Below are 26,236 nucleotides of genomic sequence, written 5' to 3'. Positions count from 1 at the left end.
AATGAGGCAATCATTTGTCTTATTAACTGTATTTATTAACTGTATTTATTCATTTATTTATTTAGTGAACACAACATTTTTGTTAAGAAATAGAAAATACAGCTTTAAACCAATTATTAAAAAAGCCTGTATTGTAACTGCAATTATTTTTCATTTTCTTATTGTATCATTGTGTCACTTTCATTATCATATCATTACACTGATATAAATAATGAAATTTGTATCATTATAATTTTATAATGTTAAAAAAAAACAATAGTTAAATGTACATTGGCCTTTTAATACTGACTGTATATGTTAAGAATATTATTTCCATGGATTGCTGATCTGATGGGAATTTGTAAAAGAGTAATTGTTATCTATACTGCAGGAAGATTTTCAGTGGTTTAGGGAGAGGCAGATGTGGAACGAGATGAAGTCTGCTTGGGCCCAGGCACCCCCTGATTCGCTGACGACACAAATGACTCAAGGAACGGGGTGTGGCTTAAACACAAAATGGACAGAAAAAAAGGTGATCAATTCAGTAAGTGGTTTATAGTATATATTGCAAATTCCAACACACCAAGTGCAAGTGTTTAGTATAGTCATATACACACATGGCACATCATCTGTTTATGTGAATTGGATAATCTGATTTTAGAAAACATACAATTCAACATGTGTCTCACCCTCATAGATGAGTAAGAAGCGCTCAGTGACACCCCCTGGTGGTGCCACTTCCACTGGCCTCTTAAAGCTCAGGTTCCGTGTGTTAACGTCAGCTCCAAACTCCAGAAGCAACTTAACAATACTCAAGCAGTCTTTCCGTGCTGCCGCGTGGAGAGGGCTCTCCATCAGCCTGCCCCTCTGAACATTTGCACCTAGGTAGGATGGGAGGGGGTACTTAAATAATGTAGTAGTTTGTTTTGTTTGACAAGTGCTGCTGAAAAACCTTTGACTTATCTGTACATGGAATACAGAGAATATGTTCTGTATTTTGCATGCGGTCGTTAATCTGCAATGCATGTGTGTGTGTGTGTGTGTGTGTGTGTGTGTGCATGCTTGTGCATGTGTGTGGGGGGTGGGGTATCACCTCCATCCAGAAGTTTACGTGCACAGACAAACTCCCGGCAGAGGCAGGATGTGTAGAGGGGTGTGCCCATGTTCCGAGTCTCATAATCCACGTCTATTCCCCACGCAATCAGCACCTCCACACACTGGCTGTGACCTGTCGGGCAGTCACAGTCATGGGAGTCCTTCTCCATCAATCAGCCAGGCAGAACTTTGTGCCCACTCCGGGCTAGCTGTACCTCTGCTGGAAGCTTCATGGATGGGAGAGGGCTGGCATGGTGCCAGGACCTGGGGCCTGGCCCCACTCTCCAACAAGAGCTCCAGACACAGCACACTGCCTGCCGAACATGCGTTAAACAGAGGGCTCACACCATCGATGGTGGTCACATTTACCTGAACACACACACACGCGCGCACACACACGCGCGCACACACACAGACACTCAGAATAAAGAGTAAGCATGAACAGCATAAAAGCATGAACAGCAAAAAATAAGCAATACTTAATCATTAACCATCTACATTGTTTTTTAATTATTCAGAAGTTAATGCAATTTATGATTAGCAAAATGATACTATTGAACATTATTTATTACAATGCATGTCACGGCAATGAATTATGGTCCGGAAGGTTGTGTAGCATTGGACTTGTGTAATGCTGGGTGACTGTTAACCAAGTCCTCGCAGAGGAAACGGTTAGCCATCAGTGAATGCAGTAACTAACGTTGGCTCCTGCATCAATGAGGGCTCGTGCACAGGCCACATGACTCCCTATGCAGGCTTCATGCAGAGGGCTCACGTGGTCTACAGTCAGCACGTTCACACTGTGGCCCTGTGACAAAAAAGCAAAAGAAACAGAGCTGTGCTCTACATGTCCACATGGAGGCAGCAGTGCGCTTTTAGAATTATACAGTGCCGTATACTCTGAAATACAATATTGTATTGTATTGTATTGCATTGTATTGGTTTTTTTTGCACAGGACTATCGAAAGTAACATTTGCATTTTCACACTGGTACTGGCGGAGTATCTCATTGTGGGGAATTTAGATGGGGAGTTTTACCTGATTCTAGAAACCATTAATTGTAGCATCATAAAAACCATAATTAGCATCCTAAAAACCATAAAACCATAAATAGCATTTCACTTTTGTGCACACCCCCTACAATCTCACCAAGTCTACTAGCATGTCTACTATCTTTGTATTCCTATATCCATTCATTTATTTATTCCCAATGCCTCACATGCTTGGACATTCTTCTTCCCCTTGACATTTGATTAGCATCGTGACACTGGGATCAAAAGAAGAAAAAAAGACCTTTGCTACCTTTGGGCGTGATGGAGGCCTGGCGATACAGGACCGATGCTGCACAGAGAGTCCCAGGGAGGTGACCTTCAGCTGGGCGATGAGGCTCTTCAGAGAGGAGTCACTCACCTGTGCGATGAGGCTTTTCAGGGAGGTGTCACTCACCTGTGCAATGAGGGTCTTCAAGGCGAGAAGTCTTCCATGGCTGGCAGCATCATGCAGAGGGGAGCGGTCAGCCCATGACCCTGCAAACAACAGGACCCAGCCCGAGCTTAACTAATGTGCTACACCGTACTGGAGGGACGTAAAGCTTGGGGAAATTAGAGCGATGGTAGTCAAATCACAGCTACGGCTGCGTGTCACTGCGCTGCAGCCTGAAACATCCCAGCACCTGTGAGGACACCTGATACACACCTGAGTCAATGTCCAGAATAACCGCGGATGCATTCCAAACGTCATCATCATCATTTTGTCCTGCCTTCATCTCTCACAACAGAAATCTGTACTGTAGCACAGAGAGCTTCAGTCTAACACTCACTATCTACACTCGTTGCCTGTCTATCGCTGCCTGACTAACACTCACTACCTGTCTATCAATCACTGCCAATCTAACAATCCTTGCCTAACACTCACTGCCTGTCAGTCAATTTGCTAGTCTAACGTTAACTATCAGTCTAACACTTACTGCCTGACTATCGATCACTGTCAGTCTAACCTACTATCTGTCTAAGAATTACTCCCTCCCTAACCCTCAGTGAACTCCTCTTATCCACTGAAGCACTGCCCTGTGACACCAGCAAGTTCTTAGTATTTCAGCTTGTACAGAAACAGCTCTGTTCGATCCTAAGACAAAACTAGTTGCGTCTTCGGTGTGAACTCTAGCTGCTGTGAGCACAGCTATGCCAGCCCCACATAGCACGTCATCTCCAAAACTGTCCAGCACAAAGGCCTCGGGCAATAAAGGGGTATCTGAAAGCAAACATGCCCTTATTAGATTTTACATATTACTCATATAAGAAAATGCCCTCCATTTCCTCAGAATGCCACAGCTGCCAGGCTAAGCATTACATCATTACACCAACCTTGGCTAGTTAACCAACTTATATAGACTTCCACGTTGAAAGAGAAGTGTGTCTCTTCTGAATGTTTTCTCTTTACAACGTTCCCTTGGGATATAAAACGAAGAGGAAGAGGTGCTTCTCTCTGGTCTTTGTGTCTGTGCTGCTCTACTTAAACTGACAGGTACGAGGCAGGCTTCATCCGTCCCGGGGGAAAACTCTCTCCCTGATCTCGGGCTCACAGAAGCTGTCCTCCGTGGAGCGTCTCCCTCCGTCTGTTTACCTCAGAACCCTTCTCTGTGGCTGTAACCAGAGGGCTGTTGCCCCATCCTGGGGTTGCCAGCACAGCGAGGCTGTGCGTGTTTGACTATCGGTCTACGGGTGAGCAGGTTTGTTGTGCGTGGTAAGTATGTGGGGTGGATCGGATGACATGGCCTGAATTCTATTAATATCATCCTATAAGCATCAGAGCAGCAGTCCAGACAGTTCCATCAGTGTTTAGGTTTAAACTCGCCTGCTCCAGCATATGTGTGGGAACAGGGTCATGTAATCTTGGCGAGACGATATATGACCCAGGGCATACAGGCAACTCAGGGCAGGATGCCATTCAGTAAGGTAAGACACATGGCGGTGGTCGCGGAGTGACCTCAGCGACCCTGCTTACCATGGTCTTGGCCGTAGAACTCGGCGCAGATCCGGGCGGCCTCCCTGCGGTTGCCTTTGATGATGTAGAAGTGGGTGAGGAGGTTGAGGGTGATCCGGATCAGCAACTTGCAGCAGAACAGCGCCAAGATCGTGAAGTAAACACTGGACAGCTGGGCAGCGAAGGGCCTGTAGCCCTCAGTGGTCACCGACATGGTTGGGGAGTGAGGCACTCTGGGAATATTGTGGGGTATGACGTGGGTGTGTGTGTGTGTGTGGGGGGGGGGGGGGGGGGGGTACTCTGTGACGCCAAAGCAACAGCGCCGCCTTGCGTACTTTCATATTTTTCAGCTCGCAATTGTTGAGAATATTTTTCACTCTCCCCTAAGTCAACTAGCTTCCGTTGCAAAATAAAAGAAAATATGACTCACTGTGTTTACGTATATAGTTTCTTTATAACACACATTGTTTTACTTTGCAGAAGTGTTGAGTGAAGCTCATCTCATCCTGGAGCTCGCGAGTGTTCTCCTAATATCAGTATGTATTTAACCTATTTAAATGTTGGCAATTTGTTTGATTGGGCGATGGTAAGTAATTCATTTTTTTAAATCAGGTAATGCAGTTTAATTGTATTTATGCAGGGAAATACACTATAAGCAAGTTTAAAACAAATAATAAATTAGTGTGTCTATTCTTCATCACATGCTTTTCGAATTAGCCTTTCATTTTCGTAATTGTGAAAGCGGAAACAGACTCAGTGCCTTTTTCACGCATGCGCCGATTCGATTCATCCGGCGGGTTTCTGTTTGCGGCAGTTAACCTGCTTCCGCTAATTCACCGACAGCTACACGGTGTCCTGAGCTGTCTCAGGAGACGCTGATAAACCAAACGCCATGGTGGAAGGACCGGGCTGCGCCTTGAATGGCGAAAAAATCCGCGCCAGAGTTCCGAAGGGGCAGAAAGTGTTAGAGATACGTGGAAGCGTACGTGTGTGCTGGGAGCGATGGGTCGGATTAGGCAATGGGTCGCTTGTGTCGTGTAGAAAACAAAGTATAGACGAGATTCTGCGCTTTTCATGACACCTTATGTTCACGTTTTTGTTGCAGAGACAGGATTTCCAGTGCCTCACTGGGAGCGAGTACACGGGAGTGCAGACGCTCGGGAAGGAACTGTTCATGTATTTTGGTAGCAGGGCTTTAAGGCCAGTCCTTCTACTGCCATTTAAACACACCCATTTCACTCCCATAGGGTAACATCTCCTTAAAGCTGTGGCTTAGAGATCATTCACAAAAGCACTCGTGGTTTTAGGGGTCATTACCCTGTCCTTGACCCATGCCTGACAGACCATATTATCATCCGGTTATGGTTTCTGGCTATATTGGGTCATTTCACTAGCAGAGTTACTGCTGCTTAAGGTGTATGGACAGCTAGTAAGTGTTTTAAAATGTAGTGTTGTAAAATGCAATGTATACTAATAGTGGGTTTGTTTCCTTGTTTTTGGGGGTTGGCGGATTGTAGACTGCATTTTGGGATGAATGGGTCCATTCGTATAAATCCCGCGGAGAGGCATGATCCAGGGGAGAAACCGCCCGCTCTGTCGATTCGACTCACCAAGCATGCAATCTGTTTCTTTGACTCCACTGTGGAAATGCGGTAGGAATTCCTCGTGTTACCATCTGTCTTTGTGAAATTATGGTCTGATGCAGTTAGGGACTTAGAATGTAGTAGTCATGAAATGCAGACCGCATCTTTAATAAGCAAGGTCTCTCAAGGCACAACATCCCACAACAGATTAGCAGATAATTCATCTAATGAATATAAGAAATGAGCAGAAAGTAATAGACTGATTTACCCTCAACAGAGAGAACTAAACATTAGCAAAAACTCTAACTTTTTAGTGTGTGTGTGTGTGTGTTTGAGAGATACAGGCTGTCAGAGGACTGTGAGGAGAAGGTGCAGATCATGGCAGGTTTGGACGTGTGTTCTCCAGTTTTCAGCCAGTCTCGTGCTGTGGAAGCAGTCTGTAGGGATACCAGGCGCATGTTGTGTGATGTACTGCTAGACCAGGCTATTCTGCCCGGCGTCGGGAACATCATCAAAAATGAAGCACTCCTCAACAGCAGTCTCCATCCTGCTGTCAAGGTGACTGTTGCCATGGAATGTAGATGTTATGGAATGGCACAGCACATAATGACAGTGCTTAGTTACACTAGGAATAAGGACATGAGTTTAATAACATCTTCCATTGTAAAACTGGTAACGGTGGTTCATCAATAAACTGCAGTACAAAATACAAATGCTTTTACAACTATTTTACATGCTTTCCCATGTTTACACACAACCAAAACCCATGAAAAGAAATATTATATTCTGGAATAGTCCTGGGATCCAATTGTATTCCTGACAAAGTCTGACCTACAAATGGTTCGATGCATCATTAACAAGATGAAGTGTGATTGAGTCTTCCTTCCCTGCAATGGTCTCTCTTAGATCAGTGCTTCTCCACTCGGTGCACAGAGCCTGCCAGCTGGTCTGAACATTGACTTTACCTTAGCTCCCAGCACACCTGTCCCAGATATTTGGGTTGTTCAGGATTCTTAATGGTGTGCATTAGATGTGATAGGAGGCAGGAGAGAGCATCCCGTGTTGACAGTTACCTGTGAGCTCTGGGTCGAGTAGCACTGCCCAAGTTGGCCGGTGTTCTCCCATAAATCACGATGAGATATATATATATATATATATATATATATATATATATATATATATATATATATATGCTGTGAATTCTTCTTTCATTTCAAAGGTGAATCAACTGAGAGCAGAGCATGTTCAGCATCTGGTGAAGATGGCAAGGGATTTCTCACTGCTATTTTATCAGGTGCTCCTGCCTGTCCTCTACAGGAACTAGTCGGATCAGAGTTATGATACATTTCTGCTTTCCTGAAGTACTGCAGAGTTTAGTGTTACTACTCCAACACTATATATCCAACACCTTCAGGTCTTTCCAGTGAGCTGATGAGTTGTTTTAAGCGTGCATTAATGGAGGACACTCCCATTGGAACCTGACGTGTGACTTTGAGCACTTCTTACTAGTAGTTATGTTAAATGTGTTTGTGATCTGGGCAGTGTAAGAAGAGAGGCTGCCCGCTGTACTGCCACTGTAAGGTGTACAAACGGTCCGTCTGTGGACAGTGCGATGGAGCTGTCACCGTCTGTCGCCTAGGTGATCACAGCAGGATGACGTACTTCTGCCAGCACTGCCAGACTTTAGATCCAGGTGAAGTTGACATCAGGTGAGACTATCCTCAGCCGAAACCCAAGCAACATACTTGCGTATATTTTTGATAAATACTCCTGTTTTTATTGTACATCATTCTCCTGGAGGAATTGTTCCGCATATAAATTGTTTTCTTCTTGTGGGAGTTTTACCAGCCACTTGAACACAGATGTTTTGAATAAATTAATATATACCCACAAAAGCGGCATGATGGAGGTTGTTCACTCTTAAGAATAAACGGATGTACTTTCACAGTAAACTCCAGGGTCAGAGCGCCATGCTGGGATGGGCACATCAGAGGGACGTGGGTGGCCGCGGACACATCGCCACAAAGGAGGAAGAAGAGTGGACATGTGACCTTTGCACTCTGATTAATCGACCAATCAGCAGGTCTTGTGAGGCTTGTCTGACCCCTCGACCTGAGAGTGAGTTTCAAAAGGAGTTAATTTACAAATTCAGGTTTGGACATTCAAATGCATTTGCAGCAGATTTTTTTTTTTTTCAAATTCAGTTTAAACTTCGTTTCACCTCAGTAGCAAAGGTGCTATGGTGCTTTATGTATTGTTGCAGTTGGACCTACAAACACACTACAGGTTAACATTTAAAGTAGACTGGGTGTAAGAGTGAAATTCTGCCATAACCAATATACCCATCCCTCCTGCTTCTCCCACGCAGGTCCTGGAGGGTCCAGAGGGGTTTTGCCCTTCCCCAGTGCCCTGATCCGTTACCCGAGCAACAGCTTTTCCTGCCCCAAGCAGGAACTGAGGCTCCACTGCAGAGCAGCATTTGGAAATACCACCCTGGTCCTGACAGACCTGAGCTGTGAACGCGGCCCAACTGAAGCTCCTAGTCCTGCCAGCAACCGACCGAGGAGCCCCCTAGTGGCAGGGGGAGGTGCCAGCATGCAGCCAGGGATGCAGCCCACGACGTCTCAGCTCGCCAGACGAGCCTCCCCTGTGTCTCCCAGCCAGCCCAGCAAGAGAAGAAAAACCGAGCCTGGAGATTTTCGTGTAGGAATCGTGCCAAACAGTATCCAGCACTCTTCGAGGTGTGATGAAATACATGTAGAGCATTACTCCAAGATGCTTTGTGAATGCCTGCCAGTGTGTTGTGGGTGACAGGTTGGGAGTTGGTTGGTATCTGTTATATAAGTGGAGTTGTGGTTTCAGGTGTGAATACTCTGCTACTCTTTACCTTTCTTTAATCCAGGAATGGCATCCAGGGCCACACTACAGTACCCACAACCCCCTGCTGCACAGCCCATGGGCGACCCAGCCTCCTGAGGGTAGTCGCTAAGGCTGGAGAGAACCAGGGCAGACATTTCTACACCTGCTCTCTGCCCAGAGGAACCCAATGTAACTTCTTCAAGGTAAAAAAACAAAACAAAACAAAACACTGTACACTTATTCATACAATAGCTGCCAGATTCCAAGACCCGAGTATGCCTAAACTTAGATTAAAAAGAATTTCCAGTGAGGATTCAACATTAGCATGGCCGTTTAGTCCAGAACTATAAAATTAATAATGTTCAATTTATTTAGCACTTTTTAAAACAGGGTTTACAATGTGGTTTATAGTATGACATAAATAAAGATAAACCATAACAAGAAAAAATACAAGAGCAGAATATTTAAGTGCAGAAGTCATGTAAATAGTCATGGTTTAATTATTGGCTAATCTCTCCTCTTAAATGTGTCCACATCATCAAGGTCAGGATCTTCAGGTCACTAGGAATGGAATTCCAGAGATTAGAGCCTTATTTTAGAAGAGGGAGCTTCTCCACTCTTTAGTTTAGTGGCAGGTATAACCAGCATGGTGCCGTTAGTAGGTCAGAGAGCTGCTGGGGGAACATGCCTAATAATCACTCACTTGGCTATGGAGAGGGGAGACCATGCAGGCATTTAAAGGTTGTTAAGAGTACCTTAAAACCAGCTCTGAAAGACAAGTGGCAAGTACAGACATTCTCATGCATGTCATTTTTTTGCCACAGTCTTTTTCTACTTTCTGCAAGTTCTTTGGTAGACCAGAAACAAGTGTTACAGTAGTATGGATGAGTTGACACACAAGTTTTTCCACTGTCTGCTGTTGAGAATTTCACACCTTGGCTAAATTCCACGATGTATTTCTCAGATTACAGTTTTGCAAGCGTTACTCTTAAAGCTGAGGCAACTTAATAATTTAGGGCTTACTCTATGTCTGGGAAATGTCTGTGCTTAAAACAATGAGAGAAGCTTGATGGCACCCTTATAATAGAAAAATAACAACAATAAATAAAACTCTTTTTTTAAAATCAATATTATTGTCTGTGGTACCAGTGGGCAGACCTGCACTTCCCCAAGTGTCACCATGGCAAGCACACCCTGATGAGAACGGTCCTGAAACTGGGACCAAATAATGGGCGTAACTTTTACGTGTGTCCCCTGAAACGGGGCAAGCAGTGTGACTTCTTCCAGTGGGCGGGGAATGGCCCCAACAACAACCCTCCCCTTCAGAGTCCAACCAATCAGCTGCTTACATGAAAAAAAACTGATTTGAATGTTGCACAATTCCTTGAGAATAATTTTTCCTTGAATACCTTTTAAATATGTTTAGAAGAAAATTATTGATAAGTACTTCCCTGATTTTTGTTAATTATCAAGTAAAGAAAATATTCATTACATCTCAGAATCGTTGTGAAAATGTTTAATAAAATTCAAATAAACTATGATTTTTCATTAAAATTATTCCTGTACATTTTTTTTACCACAGTTCTTCTTCACAGTCAAATACAACATTTGTTAGGTTTCTCTGGTTGTGCAGGTTGGTACAGTACAAGGCTGCCTGAGGTTCAAATAAAGTCACCTGTACTGGCTGCAACTAAAAACAGTCCACCTTCTCCATGACTGGTCTGTTTGTCCTTGAGTTGAATACCATAAAGGGGAACTCGCCAAACCCGGGGTGTTTACTGCAAGCCGCACCTTTGAACACAGAACCAGTTTTGATTCGTGTAGTTTTTAGTACTGAGCAATGTACTGCCAAACTGCTTCATTATACATTAATTAACAACAAATTAGCTAAACAATTCAACAGAGTGCTTAGAGGTTATTAAAGTAATGACTGGCTTAAAGGAGCAATAAGTAATTTTTACCACTGAAACGTAGCAAACAATTTTTATGGAAGTCGTTATTTACTGTTTTAATTTTTCTAGAACATGCAGCTCACATTAGATGAAAAAACTAATTGAGCCAGTTTATGCCTCACAGAGTAGGTCCTCCACACGGGGACGGCCATGTTTACTACAGAAACTCAAAACATGCAAGTGACTGTCAGTATAATAGCTATTTCATAACGTGAAGAAGAATCACTGGACAAAATAGTAAACTTGAAGGAGAAATAACCTGAAGCAGTAAAAACTCACCATATTCCCCCGTTTTGCTGGCACAGATAATAGCCCCGAAGAAATCTCCGTGGTACTTTTTGATCCTGGAGATGGCGGTCTTGCAGGCAGTGGTGGGATCTATGCCTGACCTCATCAGTTCCACAGCCAAATAGCTACCAACCAGACAGCAGTCGGGCTGAGAATCCTACATGTTCTGGCCATTCTATCTGCGATTATCAAAGCTAAAGTAGGGGGCTGGTATTTAATCCTAGGCCATGTTTCAGTAAGACTAGTAAGCTTACCTGGGAAGGAAACGCATCATAATGTCTCCTTGGCCTGTAGCTGCTGCGCCCCCTGCTGTGCTGTCTGCATAGGCACCCGCTCCGGCCACTGGGGAGTCCCCTACTCGTCTAAAGCGCACATGTGCACCACACACACACACACACACACACACACACACACACAAAGAGCAGCAAAAATGAATTCATTTACATCAGAAAAGCTGTAAAAACATTATTTATTCAGCATTTGTACCATCCTACATTACTTTTCTGTGAGTATAAGTCACATTTTCTCCTTCAACTGTACTCTATGTGGATTTTTTCCCCCCTGGTGGGATTGACATAAGCCATGACTAGTCTCAAAACATTCTAGTTCATAATTCATTCTGATTAACCAAGTAGTTCAAATTAGATTAATTACACAAAATAACAGCAACATTCTTAAAAAAAATTCGTACCTACCCAGGTACTTTATGGGTCGCTCCATTGGTCGAGGTTGCAGCGACCACCTGACCGTTCTGTCCAATCACAATCATTCCTAATCAAGACAAGAGCACTCAAACTGATTCATATACTCAAGTATCACAGCACTGGGGATTATGGGTAGCTAGCCCCCTCCTGTTCAGCTCCCCTCCCATCAAAACCTCCACCCTTCACAGCTTAATGAAAAAATCAAAGCTCAGGTCAAGAGTGCAGTTAATGGTTCTGCAGTTTAAGTATAGTACACAGGGCAACCTGGTGTGCGTTATCTAACCTGTTTGTACCTTAGCACAGATAGAGCTCATTACCGATGGTGTCGTGGGAGTGGAGATCTGTTTGTGTGCGTGCTTTCTGGGATCTCCACTTCTGCTTAGGTTCAGGCTTATATGGCCCGCATGACTTGGAAGGGTCTGGTAAAACATTCTGGAAATTAAGCAAAAAGCAAATCCAACTCTAATTTTCTCATTAACTGTGTAAATCATGAAGCAGTTATCCTGAGGACTGTGTGCTCATAACAGTGTTTGCACTGTGCTGGAACATTTACTATAAAGATTTTTTTGTGTATTTAACTTGTTTAATGCAATTTTATGCTGCTGCCATGACTAGAGAAGAGAATTCTAAAAACTAATATGACGTGTTATTTAAATCTTTTCACATCAAAAATAAAATTATTGCTGTACTCAGCTGTCAGCTGCCTAGCACCGTTCATGCATTTGTTTCCCCACTTATCCAAGACTAAGAAAAGGACTGATTTGATTAACCTGGCTAGCTACCCAGCCAGTTTAATCTTCTACAGTGTGAACAACATTTTTTTTTTTAAAGATCAAGCCATCATTTCCACAAGGCTTTGAAAGTACCAACTCTAACAGCATGTTGGGATCAAGCATTGTATTTTTCACAAAACCCATGATGAAATATTCATCAGACAGACAGACAGACAGATAAGAATGTTATTGATCCTGAAGAAAATTGCTGAGATTAATCTGATATCCTTCCAAAACCTCTCACCAAAGTTCACATGAAGTTGGAATTTTAAAGGACCTGACACTTAAATCTAATAGAGTTCTGTCATAAGCACTGGTGAGGTGCCAAAGTCCTTTATCCTAATCTTAGGTGCCAAAGTCCTTTATCCTAATCTTAGGTGCCAAAGGCCTTTGCCATAATCTTATGACAAAGGACTATGGAACCTCACCGGTGCTTATTCAACACTAAGGAAAAACACAAGGACATAAGGAGGCAAGAATGTTGGATCCTTGCTTACTGCCAGTCATCTTTACCTAAACTAAGCACTCCAGAGGTCCACTGAACTTGGCTAAAGCTAGATGTCCATCCAAAAACCTTAACGAGATGACTCAAAAACCTCAAATGTGATGACTCAAAATTCCTTAATGAGATGGCGCTCCAAGCTTTGGCTTCCAAAAAACCCCTTTCGCAACTAAACCAGCCAAACGAACAGTGTTCTGATGTCAAGGACATCTTCAAATGTTTGGGTATGAGCTGCAGAAGAGGAAGAAGAACCCCCCACCTTTCTGAAGTTGGGCTGGCAGTTCGTCTTCAGCCACTGGAAGAAAATGTTCAGTGACCTGTTGGTGGTCAGATCTTCAGCTTTGAAGCCCATGTCTTGAGCAAATGCAGAAGCTGCAGGTCAGGGAAATTGAAGCAGGTATATTACAATATATAGAGCATGCAACAAAAATCACATGTGGACAAAGTGGATTTGAAACAGCCAAAGGCTAATATAAACACAGAAGACAGAGAAAAATCAGGCACAAATAAAAAAATCTTTACTCGGGTAAAGTAGGTAGAGATTTGTTCAGATCTATTATTTAACTCTGCAATGTAAGTCTTTAAGAGGATATATAATTAAAAGATATAACTGAATTTAGCCTAAATAAAATGGTATTTAACCACATTTTGCATGCTTCCATCTTTTAACAGTATGCAAGTAGACCAAAAAAATCCTGCTCTTCACATTGTGATATTCAAACTCACTTTTTATGACAGACCTCAGATCCGCTAGCTGAAATCCTACTCTTTGCATTGTGATATTCACAATCGCTGTTTGACAGGCCTCAGATCAGGCCTCACCTCTCAGATGACCTCTCTTGGCTCTCTCCGGATTGCTAAACCAAGCTGTCAAAGTTGAGCACTTTGGGTCAAGCTGTGAAGTGAACTGTTTAAATCGAGCACAAAGAGGGCTAGTGATTTTATAAAATCCCCTGTCTTGTGTTTCTGGCTGACTGAGGCACTCATCTGAGACTGGGGGAGATTACACAGCTCAGTGAGCAAGTGGGCGGGTGCATGAAGGAGAAACGAGTCCATAACTTCATCTTTAACAGCTACAGCTGGAGCAAGACTGGACTGAATGGACTAGCACAAGTTGATCTTTTGAATGACTTGTTGGTGCAGCCAATGGGAAATGAGGGGGAAAAAATTGTGCAGACAGAAATCCTGTTCAGACAGCTGCATTGTCATCTTATCCGATGGTTAAGAAAGGGAATCTAATGCATAATTAAAAGCGCCTATATGTGAATGAGGCAACATTTAACACTGACAATTCTCCTATTCTCCTGAAAACACTTATCGAGGGCAGGAGACGATACAAAGCTCCGAAGCCACATCTCCAGCAGTAGAGTTGGTAACCTACTGCTGTCAGAAAGCAAGAAGCCCCAGGATGCAGAGCTGCTCTGGAGGAGAGGAGGGGCGGGGCTTCACTGTACCTGCCTCGCCCACCAGCAAGGTGTGGTCTGTGTGCTCCATGACGGCTCGAGCCACGCCCACTGCGTTCTTCACTCGGTGCAGATTTCCCACAGCCCCCAGGTCCATTGTGTCACTGAACAAGAAAGTCCTGTTATTTTATACAGCACATAGACAAAGAAATGGTACTTTCCATCCACAAATTATGTTTCTATATGTTCCAATGGAACTGTCATTAAAAAAAAAAAAAAAAAAATATATATATATATATATATATATATATATATATATATATATATATATATATATATATATATATATTTATTTTTTAATTTTTTTTTTAAAATAGGAATGTTTGTATAATTTATGTTATTAGGCTCTTAAGAGATGTTGTTTTTCTACAGGCCGTTCGACTACGGTGCTTAAGGACTTAATTCTCTCTCACTCTTATACATACACACACACACACACACACACACACACACACACACACACACACAGGTTATGCAATATTTCCGTAGTACCTTTGATATTTCAGCCTATCAATTCACTCTGTACATAACACTACAGACTTAAAAAACACTATTGTTCCATCAGTTTGCAGAATCTGTTTCCACATTGTCTGTGCATTGTTTTTAACTTGCATACTTGTTTTTAATATGCATATTTGAAACTTTTCCTTTTCCATTTTCAGAAGTAGCAATGGTTTGCATAATGCATTTCATGATTGAAATGTGGAGTACAAGCCCTGTTAAACTGGCTTACCCGTTCATAATCATAGCGTCCAAAGTGGTCTCCCCCAGTTCGTCGGGACTGCCGCCGTATCCCACGCTGCCGTCGCATTGCTCCAGCTCACACTGCGCGCATCCCGCCTCAGCCGCGTCCACGGCGCTCCCCCGTGCCCTTACCAGACGGTCCCATGCTGGAGAGAAAGAGACCGTGCAGGGGTTACAGACCGTCCCATGCGGGAGAGAAGGAGACCGTGCAGGGGTTACAGACCGTCCCATGCGGGAGAGAAAGAGACCGTGCAGGGGTTACAGACCGTCCCATGCGGGAGAGAAAGAGACCGTGCAGAGGTTACAGACCGTCCCATGCGGGAGAGAAGGAGACCGTGCAGGGGTTACAGACCGTCCCATGCGGGAGAGAAAGAGACCGTGCATGGGTTACAGACCGTCCCATGCGGGAGAGAAGGAGACCGTGCAGGGGTTACAGACGGTCCCATGCGGGAGAGAAAGAGACCGTGCAGGGGTTACAGACCGTCCCATGCGGGAGAGAAAGAGACCGTGCAGGGGTTACAGACCGTCCCATGCTGGAGAGAAAGAGACCGTGCAGGGGTTACAGACCGTCCCATGCGGGAGAGAAGGAGACCATGCAGGGGTTACAGACCGTCCCATGCGGGAGAGAAAGAGACCGTGCAGGGGTTACAGACCGTCCCATGCGGGAGAGAAGGAGACCGTGCAGGGGTTACAGACCGTCCCATGCGGGAGAGAAAGAGACCGTGCAGGGGTTACAGACCGTCCCATGCGGGAGAGAAAGAGACCGTGCAGGGGTTACAGACCGTCCCATGCGGGAGAGAAGGAGACCGTGCAGGGGTTACAGACCGTCCCATGCGGGAGAGAAAGAGACCGTGCAGGGGTTACAGACCGTCCCATGCGGGAGAGAAGGAGACCGTGCAGGGGTTACAGACCGTCCCATGCGGGAGAGAAGGAGACCGTGCAGGGGTTACAGACCGTCCCATGCTGGAGAGAAAGAGACCGTGCAGGGGTTACAGACCGTCCCATGCGGGAGAGAAGGAGACCGTGCAGGGGTTACAGACCGTCCCATGCGGGAGAGAAAGAGACCGTGCAGGGGTTACAGACCGTCCCATGCGGGAGAGAAAGAGACCGTGCAGGGGTTACAGACCGTCCCATGCGGGAGAGAAAGAGACCGTGCAGGGGTTACAGACCGTCCCATGCGGGAGAGAAGGAGACCGTGCAGGGGTTACAGACGGTCCCATGCGGGAGAGAAAGAGACCGTGCAGGGGTTACAGACCGTCCCATGCGGGAGAGAAGGAGACCGTGCAGGGGTTACAGACCGTCCCATGCGGGAGAGAAAGAGACCGTGCAGGGGTTACAGACCGTCCCATGCGGGAGAGAAAGAGACCGTGCAGGGGTTACAGACCGTCCCATGCGGGAGAGAAAGAGACCGTGCAGGGGTTACAGACCGTCCCATGCGGGAGAGAAAGAGACCGTGCAGGGGTTACAGACCGTCCCATGCGGGAGAGAAGGAGACCGTGCAGGGGTTACAGACCGTCCCATGCGGGAGAGAAGGAGACCGTGCAGGGGTTACAGACCGTCCCATGCGGGAGAGAAAGAGACCGTGCAGGGGTTACAGACCGTCCCATGCGGGAGAGAAAGAGACCGTGCAGGGGTTACAGACCGTCCCATGCGGGAGAGAAAGAGACCGTGCAGGGGTTACAGACCGTCCCATGCGGGAGAGAAAGAGACCGTGCAGGGGTTACAGACGGTCCCATGCGGGAGAGAAGGAGACCGTGCAGGGGTTACAGACCGTCCCATGCGGGAGAGAAAGAGACCGTGCAGGGGTTACAGACCGTCCCATGCGGGAGAGAAAGAGACCGTGCAGGGGTTACAGACCGTCCCATGCGGGAGAGAAAGAGACCGTGCAGGGGTTACAGACCGTCCCATGCGGGAGAGAAAGAGACCGTGCAGGGGTTACAGACTGCCTACACGCTATAGGAACGTCTGAGAGGTTTATTGATCCGCACCAGGAGCAGAAGACATCTACAAGCTCAAACGAGCTAACGTGCTAACGTTAGTTTCCCAGTAGGCTTAACTTTTATTCTCACTTGCCTGCAACAGTCGCATTCTCAAAGTGCCAAGTGTTCATCACGAGTGGCAAAAAAGCTTGAGTTATCGGAAGTAAATAGATGAAAAAGATCCAAGTTTGGATCATGACGAAAAATATCCTTCCTCTTGTACTTGGCTAGAGTTGTGGAGTTACGCGCATCGCACGCGTGTTAACCAGCTACCGACTGAGTTCCTCGAGTCTCTGAAGCAGCGGATCAATTCGGCCGTATGACTGGGAGACACTGGGAAACATTGGAAAAGCTACTTCTCTTCCACCATCCAGGAGCGGTGGCGCTTTGCACTTCCGTGTTTTGTCACATGATGTCCGAAATGAACGGGCCGGGTGACGTCACGGCGGACGCTAACACGTGTGAAGGCTGAAGGGTTGAACTGCAGCTCCGCAGGCACTGATCTCGTCTGGCGGAACGAAGCAGTTGTTCTCTTTAGGCTCCGCACAGTCTCGGAGACGGACACCGCAAAGGACAGTAAAGGATGTGGACAGGGACGGGACAGCGCTGCCTCCTCACATGTTAAACCGGAGAGAGCAACAGCTCCCCGTGTGACAAAGCACTGGTCTGATCTGGGAAGGGAAGCGAGGATATTGCATTTGGGTTTACATTATTCATGAAAGAGAATGTACTCGTTTCTGTTATATTTTATTCATGGGTTTGCCCCGATAATAATGCTCCATGAACAAGTCAACGAAGGAGGCTGAAGAACCGCTCAAGGCGTGATGAGGTTGTGGGGTTTCTGGAAGAGCCCCTGGAGTGTGTTATTAAAAACACAGCCGCCGTTGGTACCTTTTCTCTTACTGACCTCGGTCTAGCAGGCTATTTCTCAGGCGTTATTTCTCTCTCTACCTCTGCCTTTAAATAGAGTTCAGCCTTATAACACATCTCGATAAACACACAGAGTACAGACTGTCACTGATATTCTAAGTTAATGTCTTTTATTAACTCTTAAATACCGTTCAGGCCAAATTTAACCCACAATCAGCATCAGTAAAAGCATCATAAGCGGTATCTTTCTGGCTTGCAATTTCTTGTCCTTTTCTAAAGTTCGAAAATTATTATTATTATTAATAATAATAATAATAATAATAATAATAAATTCCCAAATTTCATATTTCAGTCCAGCTGCAACAAATGTTTGTATAAAGATTTTGATTAGAATCCAATTTGACCCTACACTTTTATGATTGATTGGCTCATGAGTTAAGGACTACATTTCGATAAACGAGAATTGGCCAGATGTTCTAATGGCACCCTGGCATGTCTCTATGCTGATCCAGTTTATCTTACAACACAATAACTGTCTAGACCAACTTACTGCAACCAAACTCAGTGTTGTTAGGACAAAGATGGTAAAGGTGAGCTCTGAGAAGAATTGCATAAGAGGAGGCGCAGCATCAGAGCAGCGTGAGCCTTAGACCTCAGATCGCAGGATGACGAGGTGGTGTGTGAGACGGAGCACTATGTAGCCAGAGGGGCAGTGATACAATGGCAGAGTAGGGAGAGGATTAGAAAGAGATGCTCTTTCATAATGCGTTACAAACACGCTTCTAGCAAAAATGCCAAAGTTCAAAAATAATCTCTGTTTTCTGCAAATGAATCCATTTAAACCGATTTAGTTGTTAGGTTATCTTATTTTTAGATAGATTGGGTGATAAATTGGTTATTGAAACTAATCTCAAGGGTCTGTCATGGACAAAACAATGCAAACAACAATATAAGCATCAAATAAAGGGCAACCCAGACCACACAGACGAGTAAGCGGCTGGAGAGTATGTAAGGGTATCTTTTTTTTTTTTTTTAATGGTTCAGAGTTGAATTTTGATCAACGACTGCTGATAGCAGGTGTGGTGGAGAATAAAAGCAGATTTAGTCTGCCCTGTTCAGCATCATTGTATCTTAATCTGCATAGCTCTGTAGGTTTATTCCACAGATAATAAATGCAAAAACAACACGTTTATGATGTGCCCAAATGTTTTTTGGGGAGTGGGGGGTCAGATAAGCTCTGAATCTTTGAGTCCTCCAAGAAAGAAAAAGAGGTGGAAATGTGGAATCCCATAAGAGGATGAGAGAAGACAATCTGTCATGTTTTGCAGTTTGAAAGGAAGGTTTTGCTATTTGTAATCAAGAAAAGTGTCAGATGTTATAGCATATGCACAAACAATATTCCCAAGGCTCTTTTTAAAATGAGATTTAAAACACAGAACTTTCTGAAAGACGTAACATGTAGGAACAGCATACAGCAGCCCTCATTAACATTATATTAACTCAAATTGAGACAAACAAATAACCCGAACTCAGAGAATGCACATTAAGATCTCTTTGCCGTTCATTACATGTAAATTCCTATCCAATATTATGCCAATCCAATGCTAACAGTAATACTAATGACCAAAGTTGAGCAGTTAGCTTGATTCTGAATTTTTGCCCTATTTATGTTCTGCAGCTAATTAAAGGGGAAATTGAAAGTGAGCTGTTGTTAGATTAGGCCAGTATGGACCAGCTAGTCTGAACACAGCACACACAGCAGCCTACAAACAATGTAGCCACCCCCCCTCCAACCCCCCCCCCCAAAAAAAAAACCATTATTTTAATTTACTTGTTTGCTGCATAGCACAATCTATGCATGTATTGAATTCTATCAGATGAACAAAACACTAACATGTTTCACTAAAGATATTGTGGGTCAAAAAAATCTTCTTTATACTAGAATGAAAGCACTAATGACAGGAAAAAAATAAGTGAAATGTATGAGTGTGTGGAACTGAACATATACTCATTAAGTAATAAAGTCATGGCCTATTTGCTTCAGGTACTCCACCCACACACCCCTGTGTGGCCTGCCAGTGGTCCCTCAGACCAAACTCTTTTCCTGGGCTAGGAGACCCTCCAGATCCAGCTTTCCACCAGTCCGTACTCCAGTCTCCAGCCTGTGGGTTCTGCTCAATGTTTCGTTACCTTACAGTTTGCATGTTTTTGTTTGCTCATATTTTTTCTAATGTTTGCAGTTCAATTTCTGTTCTGACACATTTTAAGGAAAGACACATACAAGTTCTCTCCGCAACCTCAACCAATTTCTCAAAGAAATTCTTTTTTTTTTTTTTTTTTTTTTTTTTAAGATTTCACGGTGGGATCCTTAAACAACAGCAGAGAGAAATATGAACATCCTTGTTTACAGCACACTTTTGCTTTCAGCACTAAAGTTTAGAGAACATACATATACCTTTAAATGTTTTTAAAAAGATTTAGCAAGACATTAAATAGATAAAAGAAGGTTAAACCATATTTTGGAAAACCATTTAACTCATTGTTTATGTGCTAAGTACAAAATGTGTGTGTTTATTAAAAAAAAATGAAAGTATATATATTTTACAGTACAATTTTCAACAAAAAGAAACTTTTCCTCTCCTTCCCTTTATCTCCGCAGAGAATGTAAAATGTATTTTTTCTTCTCTGCAAAAGTGATTACATCACAAGACCATTACCAGTGGCTGCCTCTGCAGGGTCCGGTCTTCATTCTGCAGCTGGACTGCCCCGTCTCTCCAGAGAGACACAGGGTCAGTCAGACAGCCTGCATCGGCAGTCCTAACCCAGCGCTGCCCATCACTCCCTGTCAGAGGCAACCGTGGCCAGTGTGAGTCCAGCCTGCAGCAACCCTGCAGGTGCGCCCACCATCAAACAGCCTTCCTAATACTCCAGCTCATTTCAATACAGTGCATGTCTCAGCTGTGCCCCGAAACTCTGGGTCAACAAGTGTCACATATAGAAATGCATGAACAGGTAGAAAGAAATTATCACGTCCTCTTAAATACTGTACATGCATATATATATATATATATATATAATTTTAATTATTTGCAGATCTTGGGACATTAGTTTTCCTTTCACCAAATTTAACAATAACTATAAAAATATTTCTAAAGATTTCTGAATTTCTTTTTATCTTGCTGGCTTGGACCTTTAAATTGCTTGCTGGTAACAACAAGGCATTGTGGGAGAGGTCAGCTTGCACCTGCTGATATAGTCTCTGAAGGGTTTTTTCTTGTGTTTTTCCTTACCATGCCACCCCCTGACAACTGTACTCTGCTTCTACTGCTGTGTATATAGGGGTTCCTATGGTAATCGGAGCACTAGGGGATATGACCCCCAAACTGGGAGAACGGCTCCAGCAGATCCCAGGAACAGCATTCAAGGTTTCTATTCAGCTAAGAGGCTAAGATTCTATGCAGGACCCTCTAGCTGCTAGGAAAAAGGGATAGCAAGAGACTGAAATAAGAAAAGGAGAAAAAGGAAAGAATATATATATATATATATATATATATATATATATATATATATATATATATATATATATATATATATATATATGAAGCTGACTAATACATTAAAGTTAGCAAGGCTGACTGCTATTTTTAAAGGTCCACTAAGCACACAGGTTTTTATAGACATTTTATTGTTATTTATTTTGGTAAAGCTCAGTTCTAGATGCTGAAATTGCATTGCCTGCAGTCTGCTATAGAACATGAGACCAGCTTATCTGCAAGTAAAAAAAAACAAAACACCTAGTTGTAAAAGTACAGAAAGTTGTTGATAGCTGTATATGATAAGAAATGGCACTGTGTAAGCTGGTGGGAGCAGTGATAACTGAAACATTACGTTATCTGCAGGTCCGCAGTGCAGTTTCTTAACTCTTTGCTAGGGAGGCTGAAACATTTCGTTCCAGTCATCCAAATGTCTGGAAGGCTGCGAGCTGTGTCCGTAAGAGAGAGGAGCCTCTGAGTGGAGGTGCAGCATCCATTCGGCTCCGGAGCCCTCGTGGAGATCCAGCTTGGGTTTTCTCCATCCGCCAGCCTAAAGCCACCTGCAGGCAGACACTGTAGCCAGTCAGCAAAGAAAGACAAAGAGAGAGATCTGCGATAAAGATGGCAGCATGGAGGTCAGGGGTCAGATGGAGGGATATAAACTCCCCTGCAGGTGATTCTGTGGGGATCTGAGCCTCATATCATGAGCTTGTCTAGAAAAACAATGGGGGTGTGCAGATGCCAGTCTCACTGACTGCTAACCACATTTTGTGATGTGCAGTGTAGTTCCACAGAGATTGGATTTTTGCATGATGTTTCATAACCATAAAAGTTACATTTGAGCTTTTATTATTATTTACCATATTTTCATTAAAGTTGTTTTTATTAATTATGTTTTATTGCACTTTTTGCATACTGACTAATAATTAATTGAATAATAATAATTATTATTATCTTGGAATAATTAATATCTTGGAAATGAACAAGAGGTTCTTTAATATTTCACAGTGAATGGTTTGGTGGGGGGGTGCGTGGTTAACAATAAAAAAGAGTGAATAGGTACATTAGAAGAGTAGAATACAGAATGTGCATTGCATGACTATTTCACTAGCAGCTACACGGCATACACGACAACTTGACGGTGTCAGATAAAGACAATCAGATGTACGGCACGGTTTAATCAGCGATTCTGACACATATCTGTCTCAGGGAAATCCGTTTCAATCATTTTGCTTTCTCACATCGTCAACATACACTGCAAGCCCGTCTAACTGGACCACGTTGGGTCAAACTCTTTACTGTAGCGGTAATGGCTCTCTCTGACCAGCAGGCGGCGCTACAGAGTCACCCACAGATACGCGCTTCAATCTCCTTGTTTCAAAACCAACGCTTTCGCAGGTTTACAGGGGAACCATCATCAGTTTTACAGGGGAACCAAACGAGGTAAGGGCGTAGCAGGTGCCCTTTACAGGAGGCTGCACACTCGAGTCCTGCAGCCTGTCGCGCGTTTTGGTTTCCTTCTGCTACTCGCCGATAAAGGAGCTCGCGGTGAGCGCGCGGGGAACCGAGGGCCAACGCGAAAAGCACGTGCCCGCGGTTGTTGCAGCAGGAATGCACCGTGGCTCGCTTTACCGGACTCCGCCGGGCAGCTGTTTATCAGTAATTGCAGCTGAGCGGCGGAGTGATTATCGCAAACACCGGCGAATGGTGACTCGAGTCGTGCATATGTGTAATTATCTCCTCAGTCTCTTCCCCAGCTATAATTTGTCAGCATTTTTGTCACATTAATGATACTCGGTCTGCGTTGCTCTGACGGTGGCCCTATAAATTTTTGCCAATCAAAAAGTAGTTAATCTCATTGAAATGATTTATAGTGTACTTCTGAGCACATAAATTGAGTTAGGTTTTTATTTATTTATTTATTTATTTTTTTAAAGCCCTGGCTCTAAAGAAAAAAAAACAGTTTTGCTCATTATTGTACACAATCAATAGTAAATGAATTTGTGGTTTAACAGAGAAATGAAGACATTCAAAGTGTGAGTGAGAGAAAAAGGAAAGGAATATAAAGTATTCAGAATTATTATTCATAAAGATCATAGATCATGGAAGACGTAGCTCAATCAATAAATGAATTAGTGATTAATTAATAGTGAAAAAACATAACAAATTTAAAAAACTGATATGACGTGTGCTGATATGACACCATAGGAGACTCTTCTTGTGAGTCTGTAGCTGTGTAAATGATGAGGTGCTATTCAGCATACTCTTTCTAAAGTTAAACTTGCAGCATGTGCATTTCTTTAGGACAGGAGAACTGTTTCTTAAAGATATTCTTTACTACCCCGTATCTCTGGGAGAGCATGCTTGAAAATGCCAAAACAAGGGAGTGTGTCTGATTGCCCTGCAGAGAACTGAACCCAGTTGAGCCCAGCTCAACTCAGTTCGGCTTATCTCAGCTCAGCTCAGTTCAGTTCAGCTCAGCTCAGCTCAGCTCAGCTCACTTCATTTCAGTTCAGTTCAGTTCAGTTCAGCTCAGTTCAGTTCAGTTCATCTGAGAGAGACCTGGAGGTAAAGGTACTGGGCAAGATTACAGTGTGAGTGAGCTGTCACATCCGTTTTAGGATGGCCAGATTAGGAATAACTTGTACATGATGAGAGGTGTTAACACTTTAAAGGAAAGTGTATCCTTTGGATTTAATTGAGGATATTCTAGTTAATAATACCTACAACTCAGATTAGTATCATAATAAAAACACCTTGAACCTCAGCATATAAGGGGTGTGCACTTTATTAACACATGTATCATCTTTTCATTTTCACTACTTGCGGAAATTGTTAATGTCTGTATACCATTTTACTAAAGAGAAGGTTGAGAAATCATCTTAGGGAAAACAGTTGAGATAGATTTAACGCAAAGTGTTTCTTTTTTAATACCTAAGATCTTTATGTATATTAATGCAGTGTTGCTTTATAATCTGATTTATAAGATAAATTTATTTCCTAGAGGGAAATCGATTATTTTTTTCAGGTAAGAACATCAAAAAAAAAAAATGTTAATGACTGTACCATTTGTGGAAGGGATAATGTTTGTGGTCTGTTTTTGTTTTTCTAGCCAAACACTCTGCCACATTACTTCAATATTTAAAGACACCAAGTAATCGCTAAATTACGTAATGGTTATCCATATACACCTGGCTGTTCAGCCATCGCTCTTTAGTGATAACTCTTGAAGTAATCAAGGAGACAATGACAATGTTAAACAGTGCTGGATTCAGAAACAGAATGGGACTTAACCCTCCGTCATGCCCCGGTGGAGGTGTGGAGGTGTTCCATTTGACCCACGTTTGTCTGGGATTCTTTGCTTTTCTTTCCATCGGCACGTTACACCACTGCTGTGTGAGCCTGTCAGCTGTTGCGCATGACCTAAGAGCCTGTGGTCCGAGCCAGAGTGTACTGACACCTTCGTTTCATCGTCCTGCGTGTGAGTTTCACTGCGGCCACCCGGCGCTGCCTGTATGTTTACGCAAAGGGACAGCTCCCACTCATCCTGTAGGGCATTATCCTCCAGCCTGTGATTTTCATTTGTATTCCAGGCATGTTCTCCTTCAAGAGAAGGGCTGTGCATAGGCACTATGTATGAGAGTGTAGTCTTTCTTTGATAAGTTAGTGATAGACCATGCGTGAATGCCGGAGGATGAGCCTCCCGACCAGGCGTAGCCTGCTCTGATTGGACGGGTCGCGGCAACGTGGGGAGATTTCTCATTTGGGTGTGAGCGGCAGGGGGTCTTTGAGTTCCACGCCGTCTTTGAGAAGCTCCAGCTTTGAGCGCTCCTTTCCTGAAGCTGCGCTGTAATCAAATGCCGTGAAGATTGTTAGCCCACCCCATCCCCACTAAACCCCACCACCCCCAAGGTGAAAAGTATTTTCATTGCAGAAGTCTTCATTGTCCTTATTGTTGCTCAGGGCACGTAGACATGGCTGGACCGACTTGAAAGCGTCCTGGAGATGCCACAGCAACATATAGCCGCGAGGCAGAAAACCGAGAGAGAGGCACCAAATGGTGTTTCTGGCGTTAATCCGCTCTCGCTGAAATGTGACGTGCAATCCACGCTGTAATTGTAGGACCAGTTAATCTATTGTCATCACAATTACGGTATTTGTGAACACTGTTGCTTAGAAAAACACCCAGACCTACGTGCATGCCAAAGTCTCCCTCTCCAACTTATGCTCTCTGTGACCAATTAGTGCCGGTCTAGGCGTGGGATTGGCACTGGAACAGTGGCACTGGAACAGACACTCCTAAGGCAAGAGCAAACCCAAGAAGATGAGGAAGCAGAGGAAGTATTCCCTGCCTACAGACAAACCGTGGCCATGGACAAACCATCAAAGAAAGGTTCTGACCCAATCAAATGGAGAAACTTTATCACGCAGAGTTAGCGTCGACATGAGATGGCATGCTAAATATCACAAGAAATCGGTTTAACCTCTGGCTGGCCTACGTAGAACAAGTGTTGTATAAACGCTGAAACTAATTTACACAGCGGATGCTCTGTGGGAATTGTTCGACAGAAGCGCTGTATATCTCACGTCGTCTACTTCCGATCTCTCCAAACCCCCTTTAGCCAGTACCTAACCCTCACATTCGCTTGGAGGGAGCGTCTGCCACTGAGCATCCTAACCCAACCACACCCCCACCGCTCGGCACGCATCGCCTGCATATCGCACCTGTTCTTCATCTGTTGTGCATCATAATTCCAGCACCTTATGTATGGCTGTAATCTGACCGTCATTCAAACTGCTGTTGAATGTTTTGCGAGGTCAGAAACGAAACAGGTTCATCTTCACAGTTCGCAATGAGCATGTGGTGCTGGACTGTGCACTTTATGATAATGTCCAAGAGCAGGTGGTGTGCGCGGGCTGTGCTCCGCTC

The 26,236-nt window shown here is 43.9% G+C and overlaps 3 protein-coding genes across 10 annotated transcripts; 1 reads left to right on the top strand and 2 right to left on the bottom strand.

Annotated features, from left to right (window-relative positions):
• Positions 1-27: 27 nt before the first annotated feature.
• On the bottom strand, positions 28-4,270 carry asb5a (ankyrin repeat and SOCS box containing 5a). Of its 2 annotated transcripts, XM_027014187.3 has the most exons (8): positions 3,438-3,769; positions 2,770-3,324; positions 2,521-2,600; positions 1,775-1,882; positions 1,290-1,443; positions 1,073-1,207; positions 669-860; positions 28-483 (listed from the first exon to the last, which is right to left on the bottom strand). In XM_027014187.3, exons 2-8 carry the CDS (start codon positions 2,837-2,839, stop codon positions 356-358), a joined length of 867 nt encoding a protein of 288 aa, XP_026869988.2. In that variant the 5' UTR covers positions 2,840-3,324; positions 3,438-3,769; the 3' UTR covers positions 28-355. The 2 variants fall into 2 exon arrangements, with proteins under 2 accessions (XP_026869988.2, XP_026869987.1); XM_027014186.3 differs by lacking the exons at positions 2,770-3,324; positions 3,438-3,769 and adding an exon at positions 4,078-4,270.
• Positions 3,919-9,961, top strand: neil3 (nei-like DNA glycosylase 3). Of its 7 annotated transcripts, none has more exons than XM_081698881.1 (12): positions 3,922-4,028; positions 4,537-4,592; positions 4,900-5,038; positions 5,162-5,256; positions 5,574-5,708; positions 5,954-6,197; positions 6,859-6,933; positions 7,182-7,348; positions 7,588-7,757; positions 8,008-8,380; positions 8,542-8,701; positions 9,648-9,961. In XM_081698881.1, exons 3-12 carry the CDS (start codon positions 4,949-4,951, stop codon positions 9,849-9,851), a joined length of 1,713 nt encoding a protein of 570 aa, XP_081555007.1. In that variant the 5' UTR covers positions 3,922-4,028; positions 4,537-4,592; positions 4,900-4,948; the 3' UTR covers positions 9,852-9,961. The 7 variants fall into 7 exon arrangements, with proteins under 7 accessions (XP_026869985.3, XP_081555010.1, XP_081555007.1 ...); XM_081698882.1 differs by lacking the exon at positions 3,922-4,028 and adding an exon at positions 4,178-4,305; XM_027014184.3 differs by lacking the exon at positions 4,900-5,038 and having other exon boundaries at positions 3,919-4,028; positions 6,046-6,197.
• A 37-nt stretch (positions 9,962-9,998) lies between these two features.
• On the bottom strand, positions 9,999-17,318 carry aga (aspartylglucosaminidase). The gene is made up of 9 exons (XM_027014185.3): positions 16,998-17,318; positions 14,914-15,070; positions 14,172-14,284; positions 12,977-13,089; positions 11,760-11,874; positions 11,434-11,509; positions 10,993-11,100; positions 10,730-10,863; positions 9,999-10,289 (listed from the first exon to the last, which is right to left on the bottom strand). Exons 1-9 carry the CDS (start codon positions 17,098-17,100, stop codon positions 10,189-10,191), a joined length of 1,020 nt encoding a protein of 339 aa, XP_026869986.3. The 5' UTR covers positions 17,101-17,318; the 3' UTR covers positions 9,999-10,188.
• Between the last annotated feature and the right edge of the window lie 8,918 nt (positions 17,319-26,236).

The sequence above is a fragment of the Electrophorus electricus genome, chromosome 16 (genome assembly GCF_041902795.1).
Source record: "Electrophorus electricus isolate QZ-2024a chromosome 16, ASM4190279v1, whole genome shotgun sequence".
Lineage (NCBI taxonomy): Eukaryota > Metazoa > Chordata > Actinopteri > Gymnotiformes > Gymnotidae > Electrophorus > Electrophorus electricus.
This window is presented reverse-complemented; position numbering and strand designations above follow the sequence as displayed.

Excerpts from the sequence above, each read along its gene's own strand:
- asb5a (XM_027014186.3), bottom strand. The coding sequence starts at position 4,270 with ATGTCGGTGACCACTGAGGGCTACAGGCCCTTCGCTGCCCAGCTGTCC. Across the intron at positions 1,883-2,520 it reads TGAAGACCCTCATTGCACAG|GGCCACAGTGTGAACGTGCT; the intron begins GTGAGTGACACC and ends TTTTTGTCACAG. Across the intron at positions 861-1,072 it reads ACGTAAACTTCTGGATGGAG|GTGCAAATGTTCAGAGGGGC; the intron begins GTGATACCCCAC and ends CATCCTACCTAG.
- neil3 (XM_081698881.1), top strand. The coding sequence starts at position 4,949 with ATGGTGGAAGGACCGGGCTGCGCCTTGAATGGCGAAAAAATCCGCGCC. Across the intron at positions 5,257-5,573 it reads TTTGGTAGCAGGGCTTTAAG|ACTGCATTTTGGGATGAATG; the intron begins GCCAGTCCTTCT and ends GGCGGATTGTAG. Across the intron at positions 7,349-7,587 it reads CCAGGTGAAGTTGACATCAG|TAAACTCCAGGGTCAGAGCG; the intron begins GTGAGACTATCC and ends GTACTTTCACAG.
- aga (XM_027014185.3), bottom strand. The coding sequence starts at position 17,100 with ATGATCCAAACTTGGATCTTTTTCATCTATTTACTTCCGATAACTCAA. Across the intron at positions 15,071-16,997 it reads TGAGAATGCGACTGTTGCAG|CATGGGACCGTCTGGTAAGG; the intron begins GCAAGTGAGAAT and ends CTTTCTCTCCAG. Across the intron at positions 11,101-11,433 it reads GCGACCCATAAAGTACCTGG|ACGAGTAGGGGACTCCCCAG; the intron begins GTAGGTACGAAT and ends TGTGCGCTTTAG.